Below are 26173 nucleotides of genomic sequence, written 5' to 3'. Positions count from 1 at the left end.
AGTCTCCTTCTCCAGCCCTTTCACTAAGCATGACTTCTTCTGCAAACAGAGCACCTTGCTTATAGCCTCATGAAAGACTCAAATTAACTACACTAACAGACTCGGTGCACACCAAAGCTATTCAGATCATTTTCAGGCATCCTTTTGTCTATAAACTTCTAGCTTTCTCACCTATAGCATTACAAACTAGATTGTAATGAGGATAATAGAGCCTTAGCTTTGGAAGAAACCTCAGAAGTAATTTAGTCCAACCGACCATACTGTGGATGAATCCCATTTATAATTTCCTTGACAGATGGTCATTCAGTCTCTGCTTGAACACTTCCAATTCTGGAGAGCTCACTACGTTCTGTAGCTCTAATTGTTAGGAAATTCTTCATTTGATTGAATCAAAATCTGCCTCCCTATAATTTCTATTTTTGCTCATTCTTCCCTCAGGAATGGCACAGAATAAGTCTCATCCCTTTTCCATAAGATAGCCTTTCTTACTTTGAAGACTAGTATCATAACCCTACTTAAATCTTTTCTTCTAGAGTCTAAACAACCACAATTCTTTTGCCTTTCCCTTATATAACACGATTTCCAATCTTTCTCCAATCTTGTTCATTCTCCTCTGGATTTACACCGGTTTGCCAAAGTGCCTAGAATTAAACAGTGCTCCAGCTGTTGTCAGATCAGTGCAGAGTACAGAGCTACTCTTACCTCCCTAATTCTGGACATTATATTCTTATCTGTCCTACAATCATATTTCCTTTTTTGTAGTCATATCACATTACTGTCTCATATTAGTCATCTGAAGCTTCTCCATGTCATCCTCACCCTCTATTTGTGCTCTGGACTTTTTCAAACTAAATGCATACCTTTACATTTATCACTGGCAAATTTCATCTTGGTAGTTTTGATAAACTAGTTTGTTTTCACAAAATTTCCAACTTGAGATCTTTTTAAAACTTGATTCTAACATTCAAATTATTAACTCTTTCTTTCAACTTTGTAAATCTGATACACATATCCTATCTGTGTTTTCTTTGTTCCCCTGAGAAACCTCATCTAATACATAGCACAGTCTGAATCCTTAGTTCAGTTTCCTTAGTTCATGTATGTTACTCTGAGAGGTGATGCTCTCATCTCAAATTTCTAAGCAAGTCAGCCCCATTGTTTGTTGTGGAAGAGCTATAACCATGTGAATTGGTAACACCACGATTAACCATGCCCATGGATAGTAGTGTTAACAACAAGTCACCCTGAGTAATGTCTCTATATGTCTGAAGTCAGGGTGGCCTAGAAATACAGGACATCTACTTCTTTTATTGAGAGTCTGTAAACATTAAAGATTTGCAAACTCTAATGCCCTTCAAAGAAAAAGGGGTACTTTTATTAAGTAGTGGTGCATAAAGATGAAAAATGCAAACCCTTCATTGGTCCAAATCCTTTTGCCCCAGTTACACTATCCTTGCAGCTCACCCTGGGTCCCTGAGAGCCTGACACCTGTCTGGCTCATGATTGGTCGGTCCTGCACTCACTATATTGACAGTGGGGAGGAGGATCATTAAATCTTGGCACAAATGCTGTGTCTTGTTCTTATTTTCTTCCCCTTGTCAGGGAGGACAGAGGCAATGTTAGGAAAGGTTTAGGGGAAATTCATATTTTAATGTGATCAAGAGACAACTGCCCCAGATAATTATAGTTAATAGCTTTCATAGTACCTCTGTGACTATTTAGTGCAATGGATTTTTTTTCTCTGTCTTGTGAGCACTACATTTATTAAGGGATAGAAATTAAGGAAATGGAAGGAAGTAGTGATTTTTGGCAGTGCAGAATGTGAGACAAACTGGGCTCAATTCAGACCCAGAATTCCACCCCCAAAGGGGGCTTTGACCTTTTGCCAGAAAGGCCTCCAGGTCCATGAAGATTTCTTCTTTTACTGCATTTTTCCTATTTCAGTCCAATTTTTATGGGCATACCTTCTTTATGGACTATACTACCATCCTTTCCAGCTTTTAAAACAAAATTAGCTTCTGAGGTGCTATAGAAAGTATTCAGAAGTTGAATCTGGCTGAGCTTTTGTGCCGACAAGGCTTTTGTCTCTTGAGTAGGAGCCTTTGCTTCTCTCTCTTCTCTTAACTAGAAGGCAGTGTCCTGTCAAATAACTAATAGCTTCATAAGTTAGTCCCTCATTTGTGGATATACAGAGTTGGACCCTGGAAGCTGCCTTCCTCTCAGCTGTAGCCATCTAAAGACCCATCTTTGCTACCAGCTTACCCCTGGACAAATATGAATCATTCCCTCATTTTTGCCAGTGTTTCCTTATTTCTCCCATTCTGAGAGCTGGTCCTTTTCCTAGATCTCTAGTCCCTGCCTCTTTCTGGAAAAAGGTGACAGTGGTGAGGAGGCTCTTGGCAGCTGCAAGACAGAGCAGAGAGCAGCCTAAGAAGGTCATTTGCCCTTTTGGTTTTGGTGGTGACATCACTGCTTTTGACATTTGTTTTTACTTCCAGTTTGTTTTTTTTTCCTGATCCAAGTGGTAACCAAATGTCAGTTCTCTGTTCAGTGCCTTGTACTTTTTTCAAGAGTGCTGCTGTAGGTAATAGTCGCAAACAGTCATAAGCCTCAACAACTCTTCTTTTGGTTGAAAGCCAGACTGTGCCTCCGATCACCCAGGTCCACAACCTCAGAGATAGCCTTAACTCTTTACTCCCCATGTCCAATTAGTGGCCAGGTCTCGTCACTTTTGCTTCTACAATGTCTCTTGAATCTGCTCCATTCTCTGCATTCACATGCATATCTCCCTAATTCAGGCCATCATTCCATCTTGCCTGAACCATTGCAAATGCCTCCTGGTCATTCTCTCTGCCTCTAGTCTCTTTTTTCCAATCCATCTTCCACAAAGCTGCCAGAGTAATATTTCTAAAGCACAGGTCTGCCCACGGTACTCCCCTACTCCAAAAGCCCCAACAACTCCAAGATGAGATGCAAATTTAGCCCTTCACAATCTGGCTGTCCCCTGCTTTGGGACATATCTGATTTATAACACATTACTCTCTTTCATGTGCTCCGTGTGCCAACCAACCTGGCCTACCTGCTGCTCCTCACAGCTGGTTTTAGGTCTGCCATCTCCCTGGCCTTGCATAGGTTGCCCTCCCACCCCCATGCCTGAAATGCTCTTCCTCCTTACCTCCACCTCTTTGAATCCCCAGCTTCCTTCAAAGCCCAGGATTCTAAATACTTCTCCACACTCCATTTGGGTTCAAGGGCTGTTCCATTTTTGTCTTTATATTCCTAATGCTAACATAATACCTGACACATATTAGGTACATAATAAATACTTGACTGATTTTTCTCCATGGGGTATCCAGACCTTTCTTGGGGCTTAAAAAATAAACCTCAGTGACATAGAGCCTCTCTGGGCCAAAAGAAGAATTGGTCCCATTAATTAAACTGTAAAATGCAGCTAAGCCTAAGGGGTCAGTTTCTGCCTGGGATTTTTGGAGCCACTTGGCTATTTTTCATTTTGGATCTGGCAGAAAACTTTCTTCCATATCACTACCCTAAGGTCAGCTGAAGAAAGATGGAAGCTTTTCAAACTCTGAGGCAGCCAGACATGACAGACTATTTAACTCTAATAGGTGGAGGACCTCCCCTTCCCTACCCACCCATCTACTGTTAATGCTGTCTCAGAGCCAAGATACTAAAAACTTTCTAAGTAATTTCCTCTGGCCTAAGCCCACCCCAAGAAATGTCTGCTTCCACAAATGATGAAAGTGAAAACCCAGTTTGTTCCCTTTCTAAGTTCCAATTTGGGTTTATTCACCCAAGTTGATGCAAAATTGCCAGTTTACCTTTAATATGTCTAACTTTTTTGTCTTTGGAAAGTGGCAGTGTCACATTGCACCTTCCGTGATCTTTCCTTTCTTCCCACACGACAGCACCCTGTTCTACCCTGACTCTGACTGGGGCTGCTCCTTTCACAGCTAGAGGGGTGGTAAGAACTTAGGGTGGCAATATGCTGGGTTGGCCTCCACAAAGACGAGGGGGGAAAATGAGCACCAAAGGGACTGGACAATCATAAATAAATGTGTTGAATTGTAAAGTTTTTTTGTGCTTAATTAGGAATTTGTTTTGCCATCTGTTGAAATGAGGCTGGATTCCAGGAGCCCCTGCCCAGAAAGCAAGGCCACAAGCTCTCAAGATGCGATATTGTTGGGAGGGAATTGGTTCTGTTCACTGGCCCCAGTTGCTTCTTGCCAGCTGCTGAACTGGAATTCTAAAAGACCAAACATTCTTACACATAACCAGTCATCCAAAACAAATGACAATGAGTAGAATAAGTGGTAAATGATGCTAGTTTATTCACCAAACACTTTGTTTACATATCTTTTTTTTTTAAATAAATTTCTTTATTTATTTTTAGTTTACCACACACAGTTCTACATAGTTTTGAGTTCCAGTTTTTCTCCCCTCCCTCCCCCCTCCCTCCCCAAGACGGCATGAAGTCCCATATAACTGTCATGTATAACTTCGCATTGAATTAATTTATGCTCTAGTCAGGTCGTGGAGAAGAATTTTGACCGATGGAATGAATCATGAGAAAGAAGAAACAGAACCAAAAAAAAAAAAAACACAAAAACAAAAGAGAAGCAGAAAGGGCGAGCATGTAGTGTGCCTCAGTCTGTATTCAAACTTCGCAGTTCTTTCTCTGAATGAAGATAGCATTCTCCATCGTGAGTCCCCTGGAGTTGTCCTTGCCCTTTAGGTTGCTGAGAAAAGCGCAGTATGTCAGGGTTGGTCCTCACGGAATCCATATATCTGTGGCTGTGCACAACAAAATAAATAAGAAAAAAGTTAAGGAGGTAAACAGAATTTTAGAAAAGGCAGATATGATAGACCTCAGGAGAAAACTGAATGGGGATAAAAAGGAATATATTTTCTTCTCAGTGGTACATGGCACATACTCAAAAATTGACCATGTACTAGGGCATAAAAACCTCACAATCCAGTGCAGAAAGGCAGAAGTAGTAGAAGCATCCTTTTCAGATCATGATGCAATAAGAATTATTTTTAATAAAGAACCATGGAAAAATAAGCTAAAAACTAATTGGAAACTAAATAATCTAATTCTAAAGAATGAGTGGGCCAAAGAACAAATCAGAGAAACAATTAATAACTTCATTCAAGAGAATGACAATAATGAAACAACATACCAAAACTTATGGGATGCAGCAAAAGCAGTTCTCAGGGGAAGTTTTATATCTCTAAATGCCTACATGAATAAAATAGGGAAAGAGGAGATCAATGATCTGGGCAGACAGCTGGAAAAGCTAGAAAAAGAGCAAATTGAAAACCCCCAATTAAATACCAAATTAGAAATACTGAAAATCAAAGGAGAGATTAATAAAATTGAAACCAAGAAAACTATTGAATTAATAAATAAAACAAAGAGCTGGTTTTATGAAAAAACCAATAAAATTGACAAACCTTTGGCCAATTTGATTAAAAAAAAGAAAGAAGAAAATCAAATTACCAGTATAAAAAATGAAAAGGGTGAGGTCACCTCTAATGAAGAGGAAATCAAAACAATAATTAGGAATTATTTTGCCCAACTGTATGCCCATAAATTTGACAACCTTAGAGATATGGTGGAATATCTACAAAAACATAAACTGCCCAGACTAACAGAGAAGGAAGTGAAATTTCTTAATGACCCCATATCAGAAAAAGAAATTGAGCAGGCCATCAACGAACTCCCTAGGAAAAAATCTCCAGGGCCAGATGGTTTTACATGTGAATTCTATCAAACATTTAAAGAACAACTAATTCCAATACTTTGTAGACTATTTGGGAAAATAGGTGAAGAAGGAGTCCTACCAAATTCTTTTTATGACACAAATATGGTACTAATACCCAAACCAGGTAGAGTTAAAACAGAGAAAGAAAATTATAGACCAATTTCTCTAATGAATATTGATGCAAAAATTTTAAATAAAATATTAGCAAAAAGATTGCAGCAACTCATTACGAGAATAATACACTATGACCAGGTAGGATTTATTCCAGGAATGCAAGGCTGGTTCAATATTAGGAAAACTATTAGCATAATTGACCATATCAACAACAAAACTAGCAGAAACCATATGATCATCTCAATAGACGCAGAAAAAGCCTTTGACAAAGTACAACACCCATTCCTATTAAAAACACTAGAAAGCATAGGAATAAGGGGAACCTTCCTCAAAATTATAAATAGCATCTACCTAAAACCATCAACAAGCATTATATGTAATGGGGATAAACTAGATGCATTCCCAATAAGATCAGGGGTGAACAAGGATGTCCATTATCACCCCTATTATTCAATTTGGTACTAGAAACATTAGCTGTAGCAATAAGAGAAGAAAAAGAAATTGAAGGAATTAGAATAGGAAAAGAAGAAACTAAATTATCACTTTTTGCAGATGATATGATGATTTATCTAGAGAATCCTGGAGAATCAAGTAAAAAACTACTTGAAATAATAAACACCAAACACTTTGTAATGAAGCAAGGTTGATAGACTTAGAATAGTTCTGTATTGAAATAAAAGTTAGAATTGCCAACTCTTGAATTTATTTATATGAAGAACATCTCTTCTGTAGGGAGGAGAGGTCCCAGTTATAAGAGTATGAGTGCAGAGTCTTAGCAGATCCCTTTTTGTAATCTCTGTGTGTCTCCAGTTCAAGAGATCCATGATTCCGAGATTCTGAGAGCTTCAGAGTCTTTTTGGTGATGGGAGAGAGGTCAAAGAGGTGGCTACATTTGCCTCAGGGGAGAAGTATAAAGCAGTCTTCACCTTTTTAAGTGGAGAGGGAGTACCCAGCCAGACCTCCAAGCATTATATGTTAGGCCTCCAAGCCTATTGCCATCATATTCCATTGTCCCCTATACCTCTCTTATTTAAAGAAAAAGAGGAAAATATGCATGCTGTTGCCCTCTCCCTTCACCTTTATTTAGGGACTTCACTGTTAATCTGTACCCTTTCCTTTCTACTGATTAAAAGCTTGAGGAAAATGAGAAGTGGCTTTCACTAACAAAAAGCCTGTGGGCCCTTGCTTTAGATCTAGAGTTATCTATATCCATCAGTGGGACACTGTTAGGGAACGTAGGAGAGAAACTACCACAGGAGTTGACTGATGGCCCAGCAACAGATGCTTTAGCATGAAGATGTCAGACTTGGGGCCCTAAAATAGAGTTGAGAAATGCTTAACAAAATAAGTGAAAATACATAATGCCACATAGATAATGTTAATTTGTGGTTTTCTAAATCAGTATTTGAGTGTGACACTGCTTTAGAGTATTGCTCATCAATCAAAGAAACCAACTACATCATGGGGGTTAGGGGCATAGCATCCCCTGCCCCCACAGTCTGGAAAATCTGTGTAAAATTTTTTGGCCCTCTCTGTGCACCAGAGAAGTCTGAATTACTATGGTATTAAAAGATAAAATATATTAATATTACATAATACTATACACATATTTTATACATTTCTGAGTTTCTAAACTTTTTCTGTGTCATCTGCAGCTCCCACAAAATTCCCAAAAAATTCCCATTTAATTTCTTATGCCAAGCCATGATATATCAGAATCATAATGGAGAAAGTCACAATGTGGAAGGGATGACTGTAATTGGAATTTGTTACTGCCTGGGACTTCCGGTATACTGTTCAAACTCTCCAGCTTGAAGGGATTGTGACAGAATGACTACTTAGCTCCAGTTTTTGACTCCTCTGCTGGCAGACTGCCACAAACAGCTTCTGAGGGTACGGATTTGACAATAATAAAAAAAAAGTCTCTCTGATAAAGACCATTCTGGATAGTGCTGCCCCTCCCTCAGTTCCTGTGGCTGTGGGCCTATAGGGCTCCCTTTGGTCATTTGTGCACTTTAAGCGAACAGTTCTCATATTATTCCTTGTCTCTGTTCCCTTTATGATGGGTCAGATGCTTTCCTTCCTCATCTTTCATGGACAAGCTTAAGCTTATTTCATAAAGTTTCCTTGTTCTACTTTATCCACTCCAACTGACAGATGCCCCATATTTGTTTTCCAGACTGGGTAGATATTTGTCAGTGGGACTGGCTAGTATAAATAAGGCTGGAAGTCTCCCTTGGAACGATTGAACACAGCAAATTTTTCACACAAGAATTCCCCGCCACCTCCCCAATCAGACTTTCCCCCCATGCATTTCTTGGCTATTTCCCTTATACTTAAAGATTGGGCTCTCTGATCTGTGTCCTCAGATCGTCCATTGGTTCTAAGGAGAACGGACCAGCATGTGAAAAAGGACTGTGTGTCTGAGGCTGCCATTTCACATCTTTCCCATTCTAAGCCCTGTTGTCACAATTTCCCAATGGATTCATATCTTGTGGGCACTCAATACCCAGCTTAGATGCTGGCAAGAAACAAACCCCTGCTCTGTGGTGTTTCTTAGAAGTTCAAGAAAGATCATTAAAATTAACTGGTCTCCTCACCTAACAGGCATTTATTAAGCACCTCCTATGTGCTGAACGGTTGCTGTTTCAAACACAAAAGAAAAAAGGCCTTGTCCTTAAGAAAATTCCATTCTCCCGGGAGGACACAACATGTAAACACATACACACACACACACACACACACACACACACACACACACTCTGATGATTTGAGGAAGAAGAGAAACTAATGAGGGGGGTGGAGCAAGGCATCCCATGAGCTGAGCCTTGATGGAGGCCAGGGCTTCAGAGAGTCCAAGGTGAGGAAGGGGTACATTCCACCTGTGGGGGACAGCCTAAACAAGGCCTGGAGGCGTGATATGAAGGCCTAATCCAAGGGACAATAAATAAATAGACTATCGAGTGTGTGAAAGGAAATGATGTGAAACAAGTTGAGAAAGATAGCCTGGGGCTAGATTGTAAAGAGCTAGATCCTTTATTTGTCTGGGGTAGCTTCAGTTTCAGGACAGTCGCTGGATTTTTAATTCACTTCTGCAAGTGTTTTTTAAGCACCCACCATGTGCAAGAGGGCAAGACCATGCGCTAAGCGCTGGGAATGTAAAGGCAAAAAGTATCACAACCCTTACCCTCAAAGAACATACTCTGTTAGTGGGGAGCAGTGTATGCAAGGTAAGTACAAGACAGGCTTGGGTGTGATGGAACCAAGAAGGGATCTGGGCACGTTACTCCAGGAAAATGTAACCAGAAAAAAAGGATGTTTTCAGCTGAGGAATCAGTCAAGTCTGTGCAGGGGAGCTGGAGACTCAAACTTAGCTGTTAAGGAAGATAAGGATCTTGGCAAGCAGAGATGAGGAGAAAGTGCATCCTAGGCACTAGAAATGTATGGGGGACACAACAGGGACAGACTGTACAAATATACAGTCAGGAAATCTATCCAGTTCAAGAATAGCTAGTAGTCTATTCGATTAGAAACATGGAGTACATGGAGGGGGGCGGATAACTTGAAATGCAGCCAGGAGGGTAGGTTGATACAGACTCCAACCCCAGGGCTTACTTGGACCAAGTTAAATCTTGGGAGCTACCCCAAATTATCACACCATTCTTTGGCTCATTATGCCCCCATCCAGAGTAGCCTCTGGGAAATCTCATAAAATAGCTCACGTTTGGGTAAGAGTGTTCCCAAATCCCCTGCCCTGCAGTAATCGAGGTGACCAATGTGCTTATTGAATAGAGGTCACCTGTTGTTGCTCTCCCACAGAAAATGCAGAAGACACATGTACCAGGCTCTTGTTGGCCCACAAACAATTGATGAGATTCTTCTCCCTGTACATTGAAGACTACCTTCCTCTAAGACCCTAAAATCCTCAGAATTTGTAGCACCACTCTGTGTTTGGGCTTCCCTCAGAAGGGAAAAGAACTTCAGATTGGTAGCAGTTCCTCAACATTGCAATGAGTCTTAACTTTCTTCCCATAGACCTTTTTATGGTTTGCACTTTTTGCAAGGAGCGGTATGTTTTTGGGGTACTAGATAAGCCATCACCTTCTCTTCAGACCTGCATTGCCTGAATAACTCATGGTAAATAGCCTTGGGTAACCTAAATATCTGACAGTCTAAATGTGACAACTGTGCTCATAACCTTTCCTTATACTTAGCAGACATATTTTTTTTTCCATTTCTGTTGCTCATAGCTATTATCTCTTAAGGGCATCACCCTAACTACCCTGCAGCTTTTTTTTTTTTTTGCCTTTATTATATGGACACAACAAAGCGGGATGAAGCAGGAAAACCCACTTTCTCTTTTATGTCTGTTTTGGCTTTATTTTCATCTCATTTCTACTTTTAATTTATTATCTCTGTGTGATCAGAGACCACATCTTACAGCTGCAGTTTCCTAATGCTGTAGGTATTTAATCAAAAGTTAACCGCAAAGTAGCTCTTTATTCAAATTCTCTATATTACATTCACATCAGAGCTGATCTCAAGAATTCTCCCACGTCTCTCCCAGCTCCACTCCATGCTACGTTCAGTCACTAAAGTGATTTTCCTAAAGTACGAGTCCAATCATGTCATCTTTCCCTGATCCCTGCCACTGCCACCACCAGTACACACTTCTAGAATCAAATACAAAATCCTCTGTTTGGCATTCAAAGCCCTTCATAACCTATCTCTTCCCACCCCCCACCTTTCCATTCTTCTTAGACTTTATTTCCCATGAACATGGGAAATTTCCCATTTCCCATGAACACTGGCCTCTGGACTGTTTCATGCATAAGACCCTCCATCTCTCAGCTCCAAGCATTCCCTCTGGGTTTTTCTCCAGTCCTGGACCACTCTCCCTTCTCCATTCTGACTCCTGACCTCCCTGGCTTCCTTTGAGGCCAACTAAAATCTCATCTCCTATAGGAAGTATTTTTCCTCTATTATTTCCTTTTTATCCTGTATATAGCATGTTTGTATTTTTTCACTTGTCACCCTCATTAAATCCTGAGGGCAGGGACTGTGTTTCTTCTCTTTTTGTGTCCCCAGCACTGAGCACGATGCCTAGTGCGTAGTAGGCACTTAATTTATCTTAATAGACTGACTGTTCCTCAACAAAAGCCATTACCACTTCAGCTTTAATTCTTCTTTGGATAACCTTAAATGTGAGCATCTCTGATTCCTGCGCTATTGAAATGTGATATCCATGTCCCAGATTCAGGCCATGAGGGTGCAAATAATTTTTATTCTAAGGTGCCTTGACTTGCCAGTCTGTGAAATGTAGACTAAGGAAGACAAGCACAAGACAATGTGTTTAATGTAATGTATTGTATCTGTCCAATAATAACTAACAGCTGTGATGTATTATAATTCTTTTTTTTGAGGGGGGAAGGCAAGGCAATTGGGGTTAAGTGACTTGCCCAAGGTCACACAGCTAGTAAGTGTGTCAAGTGTCTGAGGCCGACTTTGAACTCAGGTCCTCCTGACTCCAGGGCCGGTGCTCTACTCACTGCGCCACCTAGCTGCCCCCTGTGATGTATTATAGATTGAACTTTTGAACTAGGAACAAATTCAGGTAGTCATATGCCTCTATGGAGCCAATGTAACCCTTTTAAGATTAGGAGCACTAGAGCTCCAGGCCAGGCAGAATGGTACACAGCTGTAACCCCTGCCACTGGGGAGGCCGAGGCTGATGAATCACTTGCTCAGAAGTTCTAAAGCTAATTAGATATCCACACCAGGTTTAGCACCAATATGGTGACCCACTGGGGATGGGTAGGAGGGGAGGAAGGGGAAGCACCAGGTTGAAAAGCAGGTCAAATCTTCCTTGCCAATCAGTAGTGGGATTGTGCCCTTGACTGGCCACTGCACTTCCAGTCTGGGCAAAATAGGGAAACCTAGTGTCAAAAAACAAAACAAAACACAGCACCACCAGACACTGCTCCTTATCACTAACCCCAATTCTTTCCCAAGACGCTTGTCCTCACTCGCCACTATCTTTCTCCCCCAACAAAAGCTAGCTTGTTTACTTTCTCCATATACTTCACTGCTCTTTATCTACTCTCCTACCTTGTCCTCTCCCCTACTTTTTGACTTAGCTAGCTATATGGGAAATGGAAAAGTAGGTAGGTGCAGCCACCCTTAAAGATGCTGACAGTACCTGAACTTCTACATTTCCAATCTCCTAGAAGAAGATAAATCTACTAATTGGCCCTACTTCTCTCAGCTGCCGTTTGGCAATGATTAAAAACTGAGTTAGCCTTGCCAGGGTTAGAATGAAGTAAATAGACCTTTGCCCTCTTTTGTCCCATTTGCAATATCCTTTAGGGCATAAAGAAGTTGTAAGAGGAGAGAAAATGGGCCAGAACCTATGATTTCATATTTTATCTTGATTGCTGCAGAGACATACCTCTTTTATCAAGTGCCACTTTCCTGTGTTACTTTTGTAGTTAGAAAGGCTGTCAGAGTCCTTGGGGACAAATAAGGTAGCACCGGGCCAGAGTCCTGGTTCTGAAGAGCTATTTAAAAGAATCTTCTCTTCTGCTTTGCTGGTGAATGGATTGAGCCAGGCTCTTTTCAAAAGTCACAAGGAAAAGTGAGCATGGAAAGATGGTCAGATTGACTTCAGACTATCTCAGGTCGGTGTAAATTGAAGTGATACTAGGTTATCAGCACAAGCCCAAACTCTGTGATCACTTCAGATGCAAATTGGACTGAAACCAGACTAAGACCAGTGGGATCTTTTGGAAAGTTACCCAGATTTTCCAAAAGAAAATTTCTTCCCATCCAGAAACAGGGAATAATTTTGATTCTGTGAAGGAAATTTCACCTGAGTCCCACAGACCCTAGAGGTCAACGTCCTAGGAGGAATCACTGTGGAAAAGACTGGACAAGAAAGTGTTCCAGTAAGAGTAATTTTCCACTTTCCTGCAAGTCTCTGATGGGTTTATGATATCTGTAAGGCCTGCATGTACCTGAGAAGACAAAATGTTGTGAAACAGGTCAGATTTATATAAGCAAACACAGATTGGGTACCAAAGAATGGATAGGATTTTATAGGACCTTCCCCACTGCTGTCACCTAGCTAAAATTCTAGCCCAGGCTGTCCGAACAATGTCTGTATATTTCTGTAAAATTTGTGACAATAAGATTAGTAGACATTGGTGGCTAAAGTAACACTGATGTAATAACCAAATTCGTCTACTTGGATAGATTAAAAAAAAAAAAAGGTCTGATCAGAGCCTTGTTCTTTTCAGGAGCCAGACGCTGTATTTTTCAGAAGTCTAAAAACTTCATTTTTAGTATATAAGATTGTCTCAGCCAGGGCAGCTCTCGAGTAAAAGCTAGACCAGGGGTCTGCTATAGCCTGTGGGTCAAATCCAACCTCACCTGTTTCTGTATGCTCCCAGCTAAGAACAGTTTTTACATTTTTTAAGTTTTATTTAAAAATGTAAAAGCTGCTCTTAACTCCTGGGACTGTATAAAAATAGGTGGCTGGCTGGATTTGGCCCTAGGTTTCCCTAAATTGGTCTCTAATTCATTGACTTCTAGTGGACGGACCATGTGGTTCAGAACAATGATGAGGGATACCCTTTTGTCTGGGATCCTCTTTCCACTGATTCTGACCTTACTGCTCAGTTACCCCTCCCCACCAACCCCAAGGCAAAGACCTCCATTTCACCAGGGCTACTTTAGATGTGCCTTTCCATTCCCCTGCCAATTTAGTGTCTATATTTTGGGGATCATATTTCTTTAGGGGGCAAATACGAAATTAAAATTCATCCCATTTTTAAAAGCAAGGGTTACTTTTGAATTTTCATTAAGTTCTTTTTCTTAGGACATCACTGTGACGCTTCTGCCTTCGTAACATTTCCCCCCTCCCCACAGTCCCTGATCTCATGTCTCAGCTCTATTTTCTGGCCATCTAGCTCATGGAAGTACATTTATGAGCACAAAATTAAGTAAATGCACATATTCCCACATGCCCTTTCTAAGGTATAGGAGAAAGAAAGCATAGGATAAAAGGCAAGACACCTTGAGCCAAATTTTCTTTTTTTCCCTTCTCCCCATCAAAAGACAGAATTCATCTCACTGTCTGGAGTGCCTTAGCAACCAAGCTGTTGGCAGGCACACCGCCCAGCTCTTCATTATCATTAGCCCCTGGTATATTGATTCTCTGCTTGGAGAGGAGAGCTCTGTCATCCTGACAGCCACCTTGAGGAATGAGCTCTGTCTTGGATGTGTCAAAACTGTAGCGTGGCCACATTGGTCATTGGTTTAACATTAACAACAGCCTAGCATCAGACTCGGAAGTGTTCACCCTTGGCCCCCTCTGGGGCAGGCCAGGTTGGGGCACAGAAGTGGACCTTACCCCACCTTCAGTACCTTGAAAAGCTGTCAAGAGTCATCCTCTGAAATCAGCAAGCCTGGGTAGGGTTGCTATTCAGGAAACGGCCCTGAGATGGATGATTGCAAATAATAACAACTCAGGTTTGTATAGTTTAAGGCATCTAGTGCACTGTCATCATCACTGGGGGCAGGTTGTACAAGTGTCATCTCCATTTTACAGAGGCTCTGTGAGGGCAGTTTCATTGTTGTCTTTGTATTTTCAGTGCCTTGTACTTAGCACATGGGGGTGTGTGTGCGCGCTTTGAATTGACTTACCCAGGATCACAGAGCTGGTCACTTTCAGAGCTAAGATTGACCCAAGGTTTTCTGACTCCCATGTCCCAGTAGCCTCTCCACAAGACCCAAGACTGTCTTCCCTGACTTTGACTTCCCAGAGCTGGGGGACTGTTGCATGGGGACAGCAGAAGCCATTCTTGTATCTTGGCTTTTTAAGAATTATGACTCAGTGTATTAGATACCCTTCAAGTATCCTGGGAACTAAGATAGATGGGAAAGCAGAGCATATTACAGCCTTAGCTTGCTTCCATTCTACTTATCATCATTATTTTGCTGCTGACTCCTTCAAATGTCCTGAACTAGGGATAGGCAAGGGACACAGCTGCCTAGGATGCAACAGACAGTGGGGCTCAACAAGGGGTACTTTATAGTATTACTTTTAAAAGTAGGACTTTATAATGCCAGAAGATTCCTCCGCCTGTGGCAAGTAGGTATGTATTTTGTGATAAATCACATATATTTTAGTAAAGGCACAGAACCCCTGGTGGGCAGTTACCCAGGTGGCATAATTTTAAAACCTTGCTTAAGATGCACAAGTGACTTGTCTTCTCTCCTCAGCAATCTCAAAAGTCCACATTTCTAAGGCCTAGAAGAGTCTCATGCTTTCAGAGGAGTTCTGCTCTATTAGATACTATTCCCAGGCTCTTTCTCTCACTGTTTCTTTCTCAGGAATTGCCAGCTGGCAGCCCCCAGCATGACCACTTTGAGAGCCCAGAGGATCACTAGGGCCCGTGATCTCTTCCACATTTTAGTCTACCACAAAGGCTACCAAAGCATGAAGGAACCTGGAGTCTTTCACTTAAAAAAGTGAAGCTCAGTATCCCGAGCCTTTGAGTTCTCTGTATGTCAGAGAAAAGTAACCAGAGGTAGGAGTCAGAGGACATAGATCTAACTACAGGAACCTGGAGAAAGTACTTGTTCATGGTAGATGGGTATGCCTCTCTACCAAACATTTTCTGTGGCCACCATGCTGTAGAGGAGTCTTGGGAAAGAGTACAGGCATGTCTAAGCAGTGAGTCTTATTAAAATTCAAAGATAACAGTTTTAAAAAAGCAAAATGGCAAAAATCTCCAAGTGTCCAAACCTGTGACTTTCTACTGTGTTACAAGAAGGTCATAATAAGAGTCTAATGGGGAAAGAATAACAAGTTCTTGGGAAATCTGGCTCGAGAGCAGTAGCTGAGTAAATTTACTAGACCAAGCCAAGCCTTGTTTTAGCCCTGGCTTATAAAGCCCTTGCCTTGCCTCGGAAGTTTTTTGGTGAGGTAGGCCAACCTGAAGCAAACCACCCCAGAACTACAAGAGAAGGGCAGGAGCCCAACCCTGGGCATGCCGTGTTGTCACTGCTCAGAAGAGTAGGAGGGTTATAGCCACTTCTGCTCAAAAAATAGATGATACCATCTTGAGAGAGAGCTTCTGCTGACATGGAGAGACATAAAGAGGGCTTGCTTCTTCCCATGGGTTTTATCTTTCCAGTAGGAACCAACACATGACATTTACAAGGCCCCTAGATTCCCCCTTGATTTTCCAATGGTTGGCTCCTGGAAAGTGGGGCACAAGCTAATTACTGAGCCCTGTCAGCCCTCCCTACTGTTCCTCAGAAGGAGAGGAGAGCTGGAGTCATTTTCCTGTTTTTCACCCAAAAAGTAAGCTCTATATAGCATGTACCAGCCCTCAGACATATTTCACTTTAGGTATAACGCCTGTTCACCTGTTTACCTCCTATATCAATTTATCCCATCACCAGGCAACTCAGACCCTTAAAGAGGGCAATTAATTAAAAAAATCTGAAATGAGTTTCAAGCTGAGTAAAAGTATCTGCCCTCTTCTCCTCATTGGTGCAGCTTTCTGCTCATTAATCCAGCTTAGTGAACACAGGGTAGAGAAGAGGCATGGAAGAGGTATTTGACTGTTGAGAGTTGCTTTCCAGCCCCAAAATAAGAATTGCTCTTCCTTCAGTCACATCTATCTCCAAGGATTGTTATGATGATAAAAGGAGATATTTTAAAGTGCTGTATAAATGCCAGCTTTGGGGACCCTGCCCTTCCCAATTCTCCTCCTAGCTGTTAATCACTCCTCAGTCTCCTTTGCTGATTCTTCATCCAGGTCTTGCCGGCCAGTCATGAGTGTCTCCTGAGGCTCTAGGCTGGGCCATCTTCTCATTCTGATCTATGCTATCTCCTTTGGTGATCTCATCAGCTCCTGTGGATTCAGTTATGACCTATGCAGATAATTCCCATATCTGTATATCTAAACCCTAGTCTGTCGTGTAAGCTACAGGCCCAAATTACCAACTGCCTCTTGGACATCTTGAATGGAATGTTCCCTTGGCGCTTCAAACTCATGTCTAAAACCAAACTCGTTACTCTTTTCCCCAAAACCTCTTCCCAACTTTCTTGTTGCTGTTGGGCACCATGATGATCCCGGCAGTCACTCAGGCTCACAACTTTGCTGTCTTCCTCAGTCTCGTTCACCCCACCTATCAGATCCATGGCCAAGCCTTCACAACATCGCTCCTTCCCCCTCCACCTCCCCATTCTCGCCACTTGCACAGTCACTCCTCTCAACCCTTTTGGCCTGGACTATTAAAATATTCTTTTAACTGGTCTCCCCCCATTCCAGTCCATCCTCTACTCAGCTGCCAAAGTGATTTTTGTGACCACATCATCCCCTACTCAGCAGGCTTCAGGGACCTCCACTTAGGTCCAGGAGCAAAGAGAAATTTCTCTGTTTAGCATTTACAGTCCTTCGTAACCTGACTCTTTCCCCCCTTCCCATTCTTTTTACCCTGCCCTCCATGAGCTCCACAGTGCAGATGGATGGGCCTCTTCTGCAGCTGGCTCTCTTCCTGTGCCTGGGAGGCACCTCTTCCTGTCCTCTTCCCCAGCTTCTTTGAGGGCAGAAGGCCTCATTCAGTCTGCCCCTTCCCCTGGAGGAACACCTTCAGTCTGCTCTTTGCACTTCTTGTGTGTGCTCCATTATTTATAGAGTGTCTCCTCTGTTAGAATGTGAGCCCCTTGAAGACCAGGGACTGTTTTTGCCCTTTGGGGACTTTTTGTAGTCTCAAGCCTTATGCCTGGCACCTGAGAAACTTAGATGCTTATTGACTGGCTGCTAGTCTAGACTCGTCTTTTCACCTCCATAAGCCTCATTTTCTTCCTTTGTAAAATGGGAATGATACTGCTTTTTGGCCGCCAACCTGATAGGGTGGTTGTGAATAAAGCATTTCGTACACCTGAAAATTTTTATGTTTATTGTTATTCCGGACCAGCCACAGTCAGCTGCCCTTATTTTCCCTCCGTGTCTCATAACTCCACAGAAACTTATTTGAAGCTAAACATGGAGAGACTTGCAAAACTCAAAGTTCCAAGTGTTTATAACCAACCCAGAGTTTTACAGCCTGTTTTAATGGCGGTCAGGGAGCCCCATCTATCTCCACATCTCCAATTTTTGCCAAAGCTTTTTCTAAGCTGTGATATACCTGCGGGCATATGCTGTGGAGTCCTTTTTTTCTCCTTTGTCCATCCAGCCACCTGTGCCATCTGTCCACTCCCACCATCTCTCACATCCCATGCCCATTGTATCACATAAAGACATATGCCAGCTGTCCTCTCCCTTCCATTGTGATTACCCCAACACACGTAAGACATCATTGTACCAGAACGAGGGTGATTAACTCTTTTTTGTGTCATGGACCCCTTTGGCAGTCTATCGAAACCTATGGAGCCATCCTCAGAATAACATTTTTAAATGCATAAAATATACATAGCATTATAGAGGAAGCCAGCATATATTTTTATAATATGAAATTTTAATTTTATTTAATAATTAAATTTGGTTATCTAAATTGAAAGTAAATGTTTACTTAATAATATTTTAGATTTTGTTTATTTATTTTTTCATTTAGAATGCAGAGTTCACAGACCTCAGGTTAAGAAACCTTGCACTAAAATGTTCATAGTGCACCTTTTAGGGCTAAATGACTTCTCGTAGAGCAGGAAGTTCCTTAGCTTCTCATGAGGAATTAAGCAAAGGGTTAAATTAGAGACAGCTACGTAGGCAGAGTGTCTAGGGGAAGGAAATAGGTCAATTCTTTCCCCTTGACTGAATGGTAACTATAAAGATTGATGTTTTCTTTAGAGCAAGGAGAGAATTACTGGTCTTCTGGAGAGCCAGGAATGAATGGTGGGGGAGAGAGGGGAGAGCAGGATTCCAGAGAAAGAAAAAAGTGTGTGTGTGTGTGTGTGTGTGTGTGTGTGTGTGTGTGTGTTTGCTAGCAATGCAATATCTTACTTCTTCTCTTTCATTTCTCTCTTCTGGCTTTGTCAGTGATAGAGTGAGATTGGAAATTTGGGATGCCTTTGATGAAAAGTAATAGAGAACTAGGTGCCATCGATTGAGGAAGGGCTAGACAAATTGTGCTACAGGGGTGCAGTGGAGTCATACTGTGCTGTAAAAAGTGAGGCAAATGGAGGATTCACAGAACAACTTATATGAACTGATAAGCAGAGTGAAGTGTGCGGAACCAAGAAAGCGTCACACTCAGCAACTACAGCCATGTAAACCAGAACAACAAAATGGAACTGAACGTTGCATCATAATAATGACCAAGCCTGGGAGAGATGAGAAAATGCACCTCCCTCTCTTGGTTGGAATTGTGCAACATTCTCGGCCTCCATTGTTGCGTGGCACTCTTCCCACTTACATCGTTGTAGTCATCGTGTGTGTTCTTTTCTAGGTCTTCCTTGCTTTACTCGACATTAGTTCGTGTCAGTCTCCATGCTTCCTTGTACTTGTCTTATCCATCATCTCTTGCAGCACAGAAATAGTCCGTTACATGCACACGCTGCTCCTTCCCAGTTGATGGGTATCTCCTTTGTTCTCTCTTTGTTGAAGAGGTGGGGAAGTCTGCTTAGTGGATGGGTCAGGTTTGCTGAACTGCTTTTTTTCTTTTTAAACCTTTATTATAAGGTAGTATGAAAGGAGGGGTATATATAAATTATACCCTAAAATATGCACATAAATGAATGAAACATTAAAAAATTTACTTTTTTTTAACAAAAAATTCAAACTTCCAAATTTAAAAAAAATTCTAATAGGAGTAATAAGGGAAGCTTCCATGATCCTCTTTGAATATGTTATCTTGGGTTTTTTTGGTTCCTGGAGAGCAATTACATGGGCAGAAATGAGAATATGCAGACAGCTCTTGTGGACCAGGCACATGTGCTTCCTTGGGAGTTGGACTCTTAAGTCTTTTCTATGGGAACCTCCTATCATGAGCTCTCTATGGCAATATGACTAAGATTTGAAGGCATTTCCTGCCCAGTTCCCATGAACAACCTCTGCATTTATTGTTTTTGTTTGGTTTGGTTTTTTTTTTTTGGCTGGGCAGTTGGGGTTAAGTGACTTGCCCAAGGTCACACAGCTAGTACATGTGTCAAGTGTTTGAGGCCAGATTTGAACTGAGGTCCTCCTGACTCCAGGACTGGCACTCTACTCACTGTGCCACCTGGTGCCCCTACCTCTGCATTTATTGAAAACTCATTGTTGTCATTATTTTAGGAATTGGGGCTCATTCAGGAGGGGACGTTTGATCTGGTAGGGAAGGAAAGGGGATCATAAGGTGAAAAGTTGAGGGAGCGCTGCTGTAAAGTATTTTTATCAGTGCCACTGAGGACATTTCTTCCAGAGAAGGGTGCTCTGAGGCCTTCAAGTGATTCTGATTGCAGATGCCAAGAATCTGTTTAGATGGGAGCATAGGCCAGATCGAAAGGGACCCAATTCTGCTGCTGCAATGGAAATTCTTAATACCATGAATCTTAACAACTATAGCTTCTTCTAGTGGGGATTGGGTTAAGGGATCCAAGATAGGGGTAACTAAATGGAGTCAGCCAACTCTTGGATGAAGATTGAACCCAGCTTGTCCTAGGAATGGCAGCCATTCCAGGAATCCCTCCCGTAAGCTTCTCATTTTCCCAAGAGGATCTGGGAACAAGCCATAGTGGCCTTCTCGCTGTTCTTCGTACGCTACATCCCAGCCATCCCCAGTGCCCAGAGTGCTCTCTGGTATTTGGTAACAGTCCCTAAAGTCCCAAGTCTCTGCACTCTCAGAGTGAGTAGCTGAGGTTCAACTGCTTGTGCTCTCAGCTGTCTCTCTCTCTGTTGTTAGGATAGCCTCGGTCATTCTCAGTAAGTCCACACCCCCTTGTCCAAGCCCCAAGATTATCCTTTCCCAGCCCCATAGTTCTAGATGGGTTTGTGGCTTGTACCCTCAGATTTGTTGTGGGCAGGTAGGTGTAGCAACAATGTGGCCAGCAGCTACTGTGTAAAACCAATAACACCAGCAACAAAAGCTGCCAGCACAGGTTCTGTTGATCTGCTTTACTAAGGAAAGTAACTTTAAAGGGGTAAACAATCTCACTTTAATCAAACATACAAATATCATTCACTTAGTTCAGGAGGAAAAGCCAGCACCCTGAACTTCAGAGCAAGTACGAATAGAAATTACAAACATCAACAGACAAACCTTGTCTGATTCAAATCACAATTCATAGTTACCAAAGAACCAATGAGTCTGGGTTAGCAAAGCCGTGGGGACAGCCACAGCGGCTTGCCCAGAGTCTCAACACTCATTTCCGTGAGTGAACCCCAAAAGCCAAACACCAAGCTCACCTCAGTTATATCCTGTTCAGAGCCAGGCTGGGTGTGTGGAAGTTCCCCATCCCCAGTATCACATCCTGTACAAGTCAGTGATTCCTGATTGCCTCCAGTGCTGAGAAATATTCCACAACAAAGACAGCAAAAGGTTTTCCACCCATTCAAACCAAGGGGAGACTTGATAGTCTTAGCATCCCAAAAGGGAAGAACTGGGAACAGTCTGATTGCTGTAACAGTAGGTGGCCCAGTGAGTAAGGTGCTCAACTTGGAGTCAGAAAGACCTGAATTCAAATCTAGTCCTCAGGCTCATCCAGCTGGGTGACCCTGCACCAGTCACTTAACCTCTTCATGCCTCAGTTTCTTCATTTGTAAAATGAGGGTAATAGTAGCAACTACCTCACAGGGTTGTCGTGAGGATCAGTTGAGAGAACGTGGAAAGAGCTTTGCAAACCTTGAAGTGCTGTGTGAATTCTAGCTGTTATTATTAACTGAAGGACAGTAAACTCTGCCCTCCAGGGACTCTGTCTCAGATAAAATCAAGAAATCCAAGACAAGAGAAAGGAAAATATGCACCTTGATTTCAGGCAGTTCCTTGTTAAGCAGGCTCCTGGAGGGAGGATGGGTGAGCTTGGTGATCCTCTGTTAAAGGTCAGACAGGAAGCCTGCACCCCCTCCTCAGCTGGATTCCCTGCCACCGACTGTGAGAGGCTGCCTGCTCTTGTCTCTCAGCTCATCCTATCTCTGTGGCATTACCACTCTCCAAAAAGGAGTGATGTCTCCCCTGCAAGGTCCAGGAACAAGCCATGCTGGCCTTTTTGGTGACCTCCTGTTCTCACTACTGCCTAGAATTTCCTTCAACTTCCACCCAAAGCCTTTCCTAGTCCCCACAACCATGCTGTTAGTGCCTCCCCCACCACACCCACCCCCCCACCCCCACTTTGGTGTGTTTTGTATACACCTATTTATGTGAATATTATATGTCCCCACTCCCACCCCACTAAATGGGCACTTAAATCCCTGTTGAGGTGTTAGTTGAAGAAAGATTCTGTGCCCCACTCAAGAACTACGGAGTCTGAATGCAGATTGAAGCAAACTATTTGCTCTCTCTCTTTTTTGTTTTTTTTCTTCTTTCTCATGATTTATTCCTTTGGTTATAATTCTTCTTTGCAACATGACTAATGTGAAAATATGTTTAATGTGAATGCATATGTAAAGCCTACATCAGATCACATGCTGTCTTGGGGGGAAGGAGGGGGAGAAAATTTGGAACTCAAAAGATTGTGGAACTGAATGTTGTAAAGTAAAATTAAATAAATACACACACACACACACACACACACACACACACAATATGTATATGTATGTATATTTTTAAGATATACGCCCCAGGTAGAAGTCTTGTGTCAATTCACGCTGCCACTCCTGGCTGAGACCTAGCACTTTGGTAGCGTCTCAACTACATGACTTTTAATTCCACATTTGCCTTTTTTCTCTCTCTCTGTCTCCCACATTTGGCAGAGTCTGGATGTTGTCAGGGATGTTGTAGGAGAGACTCTTGTTCAGGTGCAGGTGTACAGAATGTCCTCTGAGGTCCCTTCCAATTCTGAGGTTCTACCCGTCTGTGCCGGGGGGGGGGGGGTTGGTCCAAGCCAGAGACCCTGCTCTCTTTTCCCCATGCCCTCCTGCAGCATGCTGTCGTAGGAGAACCATACTCAGTGCTGCGCACAGTGGGTGTTCAATCATTGTTGACTGATATCTTTCATTCCCCAGCCTTTGCCATCATGATTATCCTGGCATTGATCCGCATTGGACACGGGCAAGGAGAAGGGCATCCGCCCATAGCAGACTTCTCTGGGATCCGCAACCTGTTTGGGGTGTGTGTCTACTCCTTCATGTGCCAGCATTCGCTGCCATCCCTCATCACACCCATTTCCTCCAAAAAGCACATCACCCAGCTGGTGCTGCTGGACTATGTGTTGATCCTGGCATTCTACAGCCTCCTTTCCTTCACTGCCATCTTCTGCTTCCACAGTGACAGTCTCATGGACATGTATACTCTCAACTTCACTGGCTGTGATATAATACGCCTGGCCGTGATTCGCTTCTTCCTGGGTCTCTTCCCCGTCTTCACCATTAGCACCAATTTCCCCATCATCGCTGTGACTCTGCGCAACAACTGGAAGACGCTCTTCCACCGGGAGGGAGAGATGTACCCATGGGTGGTAGACCGAGTTGTGTTCCCTGTCATCACTCTGGTACCTCCCATCCTCGTGGCCTTCTGTACCCATGACCTGGAGTCCCTAGTGGGGATCACAGGAGCCTATGCTGGCAATGGAATTCAGTATGTCATCCCTGCCTTCTTGGTGTACTACAGCCGGAAAGACACCAAGCTTGTTTTTGGCTCTGGTACTGTCAACAAGCACAAGTCCCCTTTCCGAAGTACCTTCTGGGTGGGCTTTGTACTTGTCTGGGCTTTCTCTTGCTTCCTTTTTGTCACAGCCAACATAATCCTCAGTGAGACAAAGCTTTAACTGTGGGAACGTTTCCCAACACTTGGATCCTTTCTGCAGGATTGCAGGCCTTCCTCTGTCCTTCACCTTCATGCCCACTATCCTTCTACCACAGGGCAGACAATGGCATTGCTGGTAATCAAGTCTGATAGCTGTTACAAGGCCCGTTACCTTTCTCCACTCCCAAGATCCAACCAGAGATGAACTGCTGAGTCCCCTGCATGGTACCCTGGGTGGAATCTCGAAGCAGTGCTGGCACTGTGACATCTTATTTATACTAGACAGAATGGGTGCCTCTCTACTCATTCACCCCCACCTAGGCTCTGGGAGGACTTAGGTCTTTGTTTTAGGAGATCTGTTGCAGAAACTGACACTGAACCCTAACCCCTCCTACCTGCTTCTCCTTCACCCAGAACACGTCTTGCTTCCTGAACTGCTAAGAAACCAATATAGTGAAAGCACATGTCCCTTTTGCCTTAGCACGATGAGAAGCAAACAAGGCCTGGAGCCGCAAGGACTAGGAGAGCTGATTAACCGCAGGGTCCCTGGAGGAGAGCTGTGGGCGCCCCTGCTGTGGGTGCTAAGTAGAGACTAGGCCACTAAAATACTGACCTAGTTCTGGAGTCAGCTCCAGGGCTCCTACCTTGACTGGGGCCTTAGTATTCCCTAGGAGGGAAAATAAAATGGCCCTTTCATCTTTTCTACATCCCCAGGACTTAAATCCTCTGTTAAGTCCTCCGGGTTAATGAGAAAGGGCAAGAAATAAAAGGGAATCTCTGAATCTTCACTTTGGAGGCATGCCGGGTGAAGGAGATACTGTACCCTCTTGCAGGCCAAGGACATTCTGGTGGCAGCCCCATGCCAGTGCCCTGAGCTTATCTTTCTGAAGCAAGTTAAGCATAGCATTGGAATGGGCAGTAAGTTGGGACCCCCCTGATGGACAATCATCTCAGACACACTCGGTGCCTTTGGTCACCTTTGGGGTGACTCTTGACATGTCTGACAGCTGAAATCACAGCTCCCAGGGAGAGAGTAGTGGTCCTTTGGGGGTCCGACATTGATCTGATTCACAACAGAGAAGAGTGAGAGGCACCTGAGCAGCCAGTGGCCAGCCACCTGATGCTTCCTTTATCATCTTGCTACACCTAGGATAATGGGAGGGAGCCCCGCGTCCCCTCCACCGACCATTTCCTTCTTCCATAGACCCAAGAATTCTTCGTCTTGTATCATCCCTTTGCTGCAGGCCATGCTATTCTGAAACGAGGCCAGCCCCCTTCTGTCTGCTCTTCACTTCTCCGCTCGCTATGTTCACAACTGCTGCTGCCCTGTCATTTTCATACAGACTCTAACGAACTCTACATCAAATGTGCCTTCTCCAGCATCAGGGCCTGGGTCCCTCCTGCCGAGATACAGTAGGGCCCAGATTATTCTCACACTATCCCACGTTCTCTGTGCTCCCGTGGGCTGGGGTCGAGAGCAGTCAAATGTAGACGGTAGGGTTCTGTTGGGAGGGGGGAGGTTTCTCTCTAAGGTTGGTCCTGATCCCCTCCCTGCAACACACCTAATCTCAGTGCCTTGCTCAGCACCTTTTATTTCTCCTCACATGCGTCCCACACATTTCCCTGTCAGGAAAAGATCCAGTCCCTGAGGGTAAAGATGATCTAAAGAAGACTTCTGCCAGAGGACTGTGGGAGCATAGGGTGAGGAAAGGAGAATTGCCTTAAGCGTGAAGATGGGGCCCTGGGAAGCGGACACATCCCTGCTGTTAGATTCATGCTGCCTGAGCCCAGCGGGATGCTTTTGAGAGTTAGATTGGCTTAATTGGACATTATCTTCTTCCAATCCGTCTTCTTGTGTTTTGTCTCATAGCTCATCACTACGTGTAATTATTTTCCAGCCTTTTGAAAAATAAATGCCCCTTCCCCATCTGCCGTATGGTGACTTCCTATGCTGTCTCTGGCTGCTACTGGAGAATGGGGTGGGGCAAGGAGAGATCTGGGCCTTCAGTGACAAGAATAATGAGGTGTTAGCCCATCCTGCTGTCTGGGCTGTCCCCAGATCTCCCTAGCTGTTTGCTAAAAACTTGATTAAAACATCTGTACTCTTTTCCAATTATATTCCCTCACAAAGGACAAAGAAAATTAAGCCGTCTCACTGTTTTGGGCTCCAGAGATGGTACTGGCAAATTGAAGAACATCGTAAGGCAGGGTCTGATACATTAAACATAGAGGTATTGCACAGCCGCCATTCACTGTTGTCCTGCTTTACCTCAGTGACTCAGACACCAGCATCTCCAGGTGTGGAAGGCTTGGCATAGATGTAATAGATGCTGGGGCTGGGAAGCTGCCCAATACTCAGTTGTCTGATTCCTTTTGTTTTTCTA

General features: G+C 43.2%; 1 protein-coding gene across 5 annotated transcripts in view; it reads left to right on the top strand.

Annotated features, from left to right (window-relative positions):
* Positions 1 to 25912, top strand: part of TMEM104 (transmembrane protein 104) — a 78114-nt gene extending 52202 nt beyond the window's left edge. For all 5 annotated transcript variants that reach the window (XM_036757583.1, XM_036757581.1, XM_036757579.1 and 2 more), the window contains exon 10: positions 23051 to 25912. In XM_036757583.1, the coding sequence (XP_036613478.1) occupies positions 23051 to 23811 (761 nt within the window). In that variant the 3' untranslated portion in view covers positions 23812 to 25912. The remainder of the gene's footprint in view (positions 1 to 23050) is intronic.
* Positions 25913 to 26173: the final 261 nt, after the last annotated feature.

Source organism: Trichosurus vulpecula, chromosome 4, assembly GCF_011100635.1.
Source record: "Trichosurus vulpecula isolate mTriVul1 chromosome 4, mTriVul1.pri, whole genome shotgun sequence".
Taxonomy (NCBI): Eukaryota; Metazoa; Chordata; class Mammalia; order Diprotodontia; family Phalangeridae; genus Trichosurus; species Trichosurus vulpecula.
This window is presented reverse-complemented; position numbering and strand designations above follow the sequence as displayed.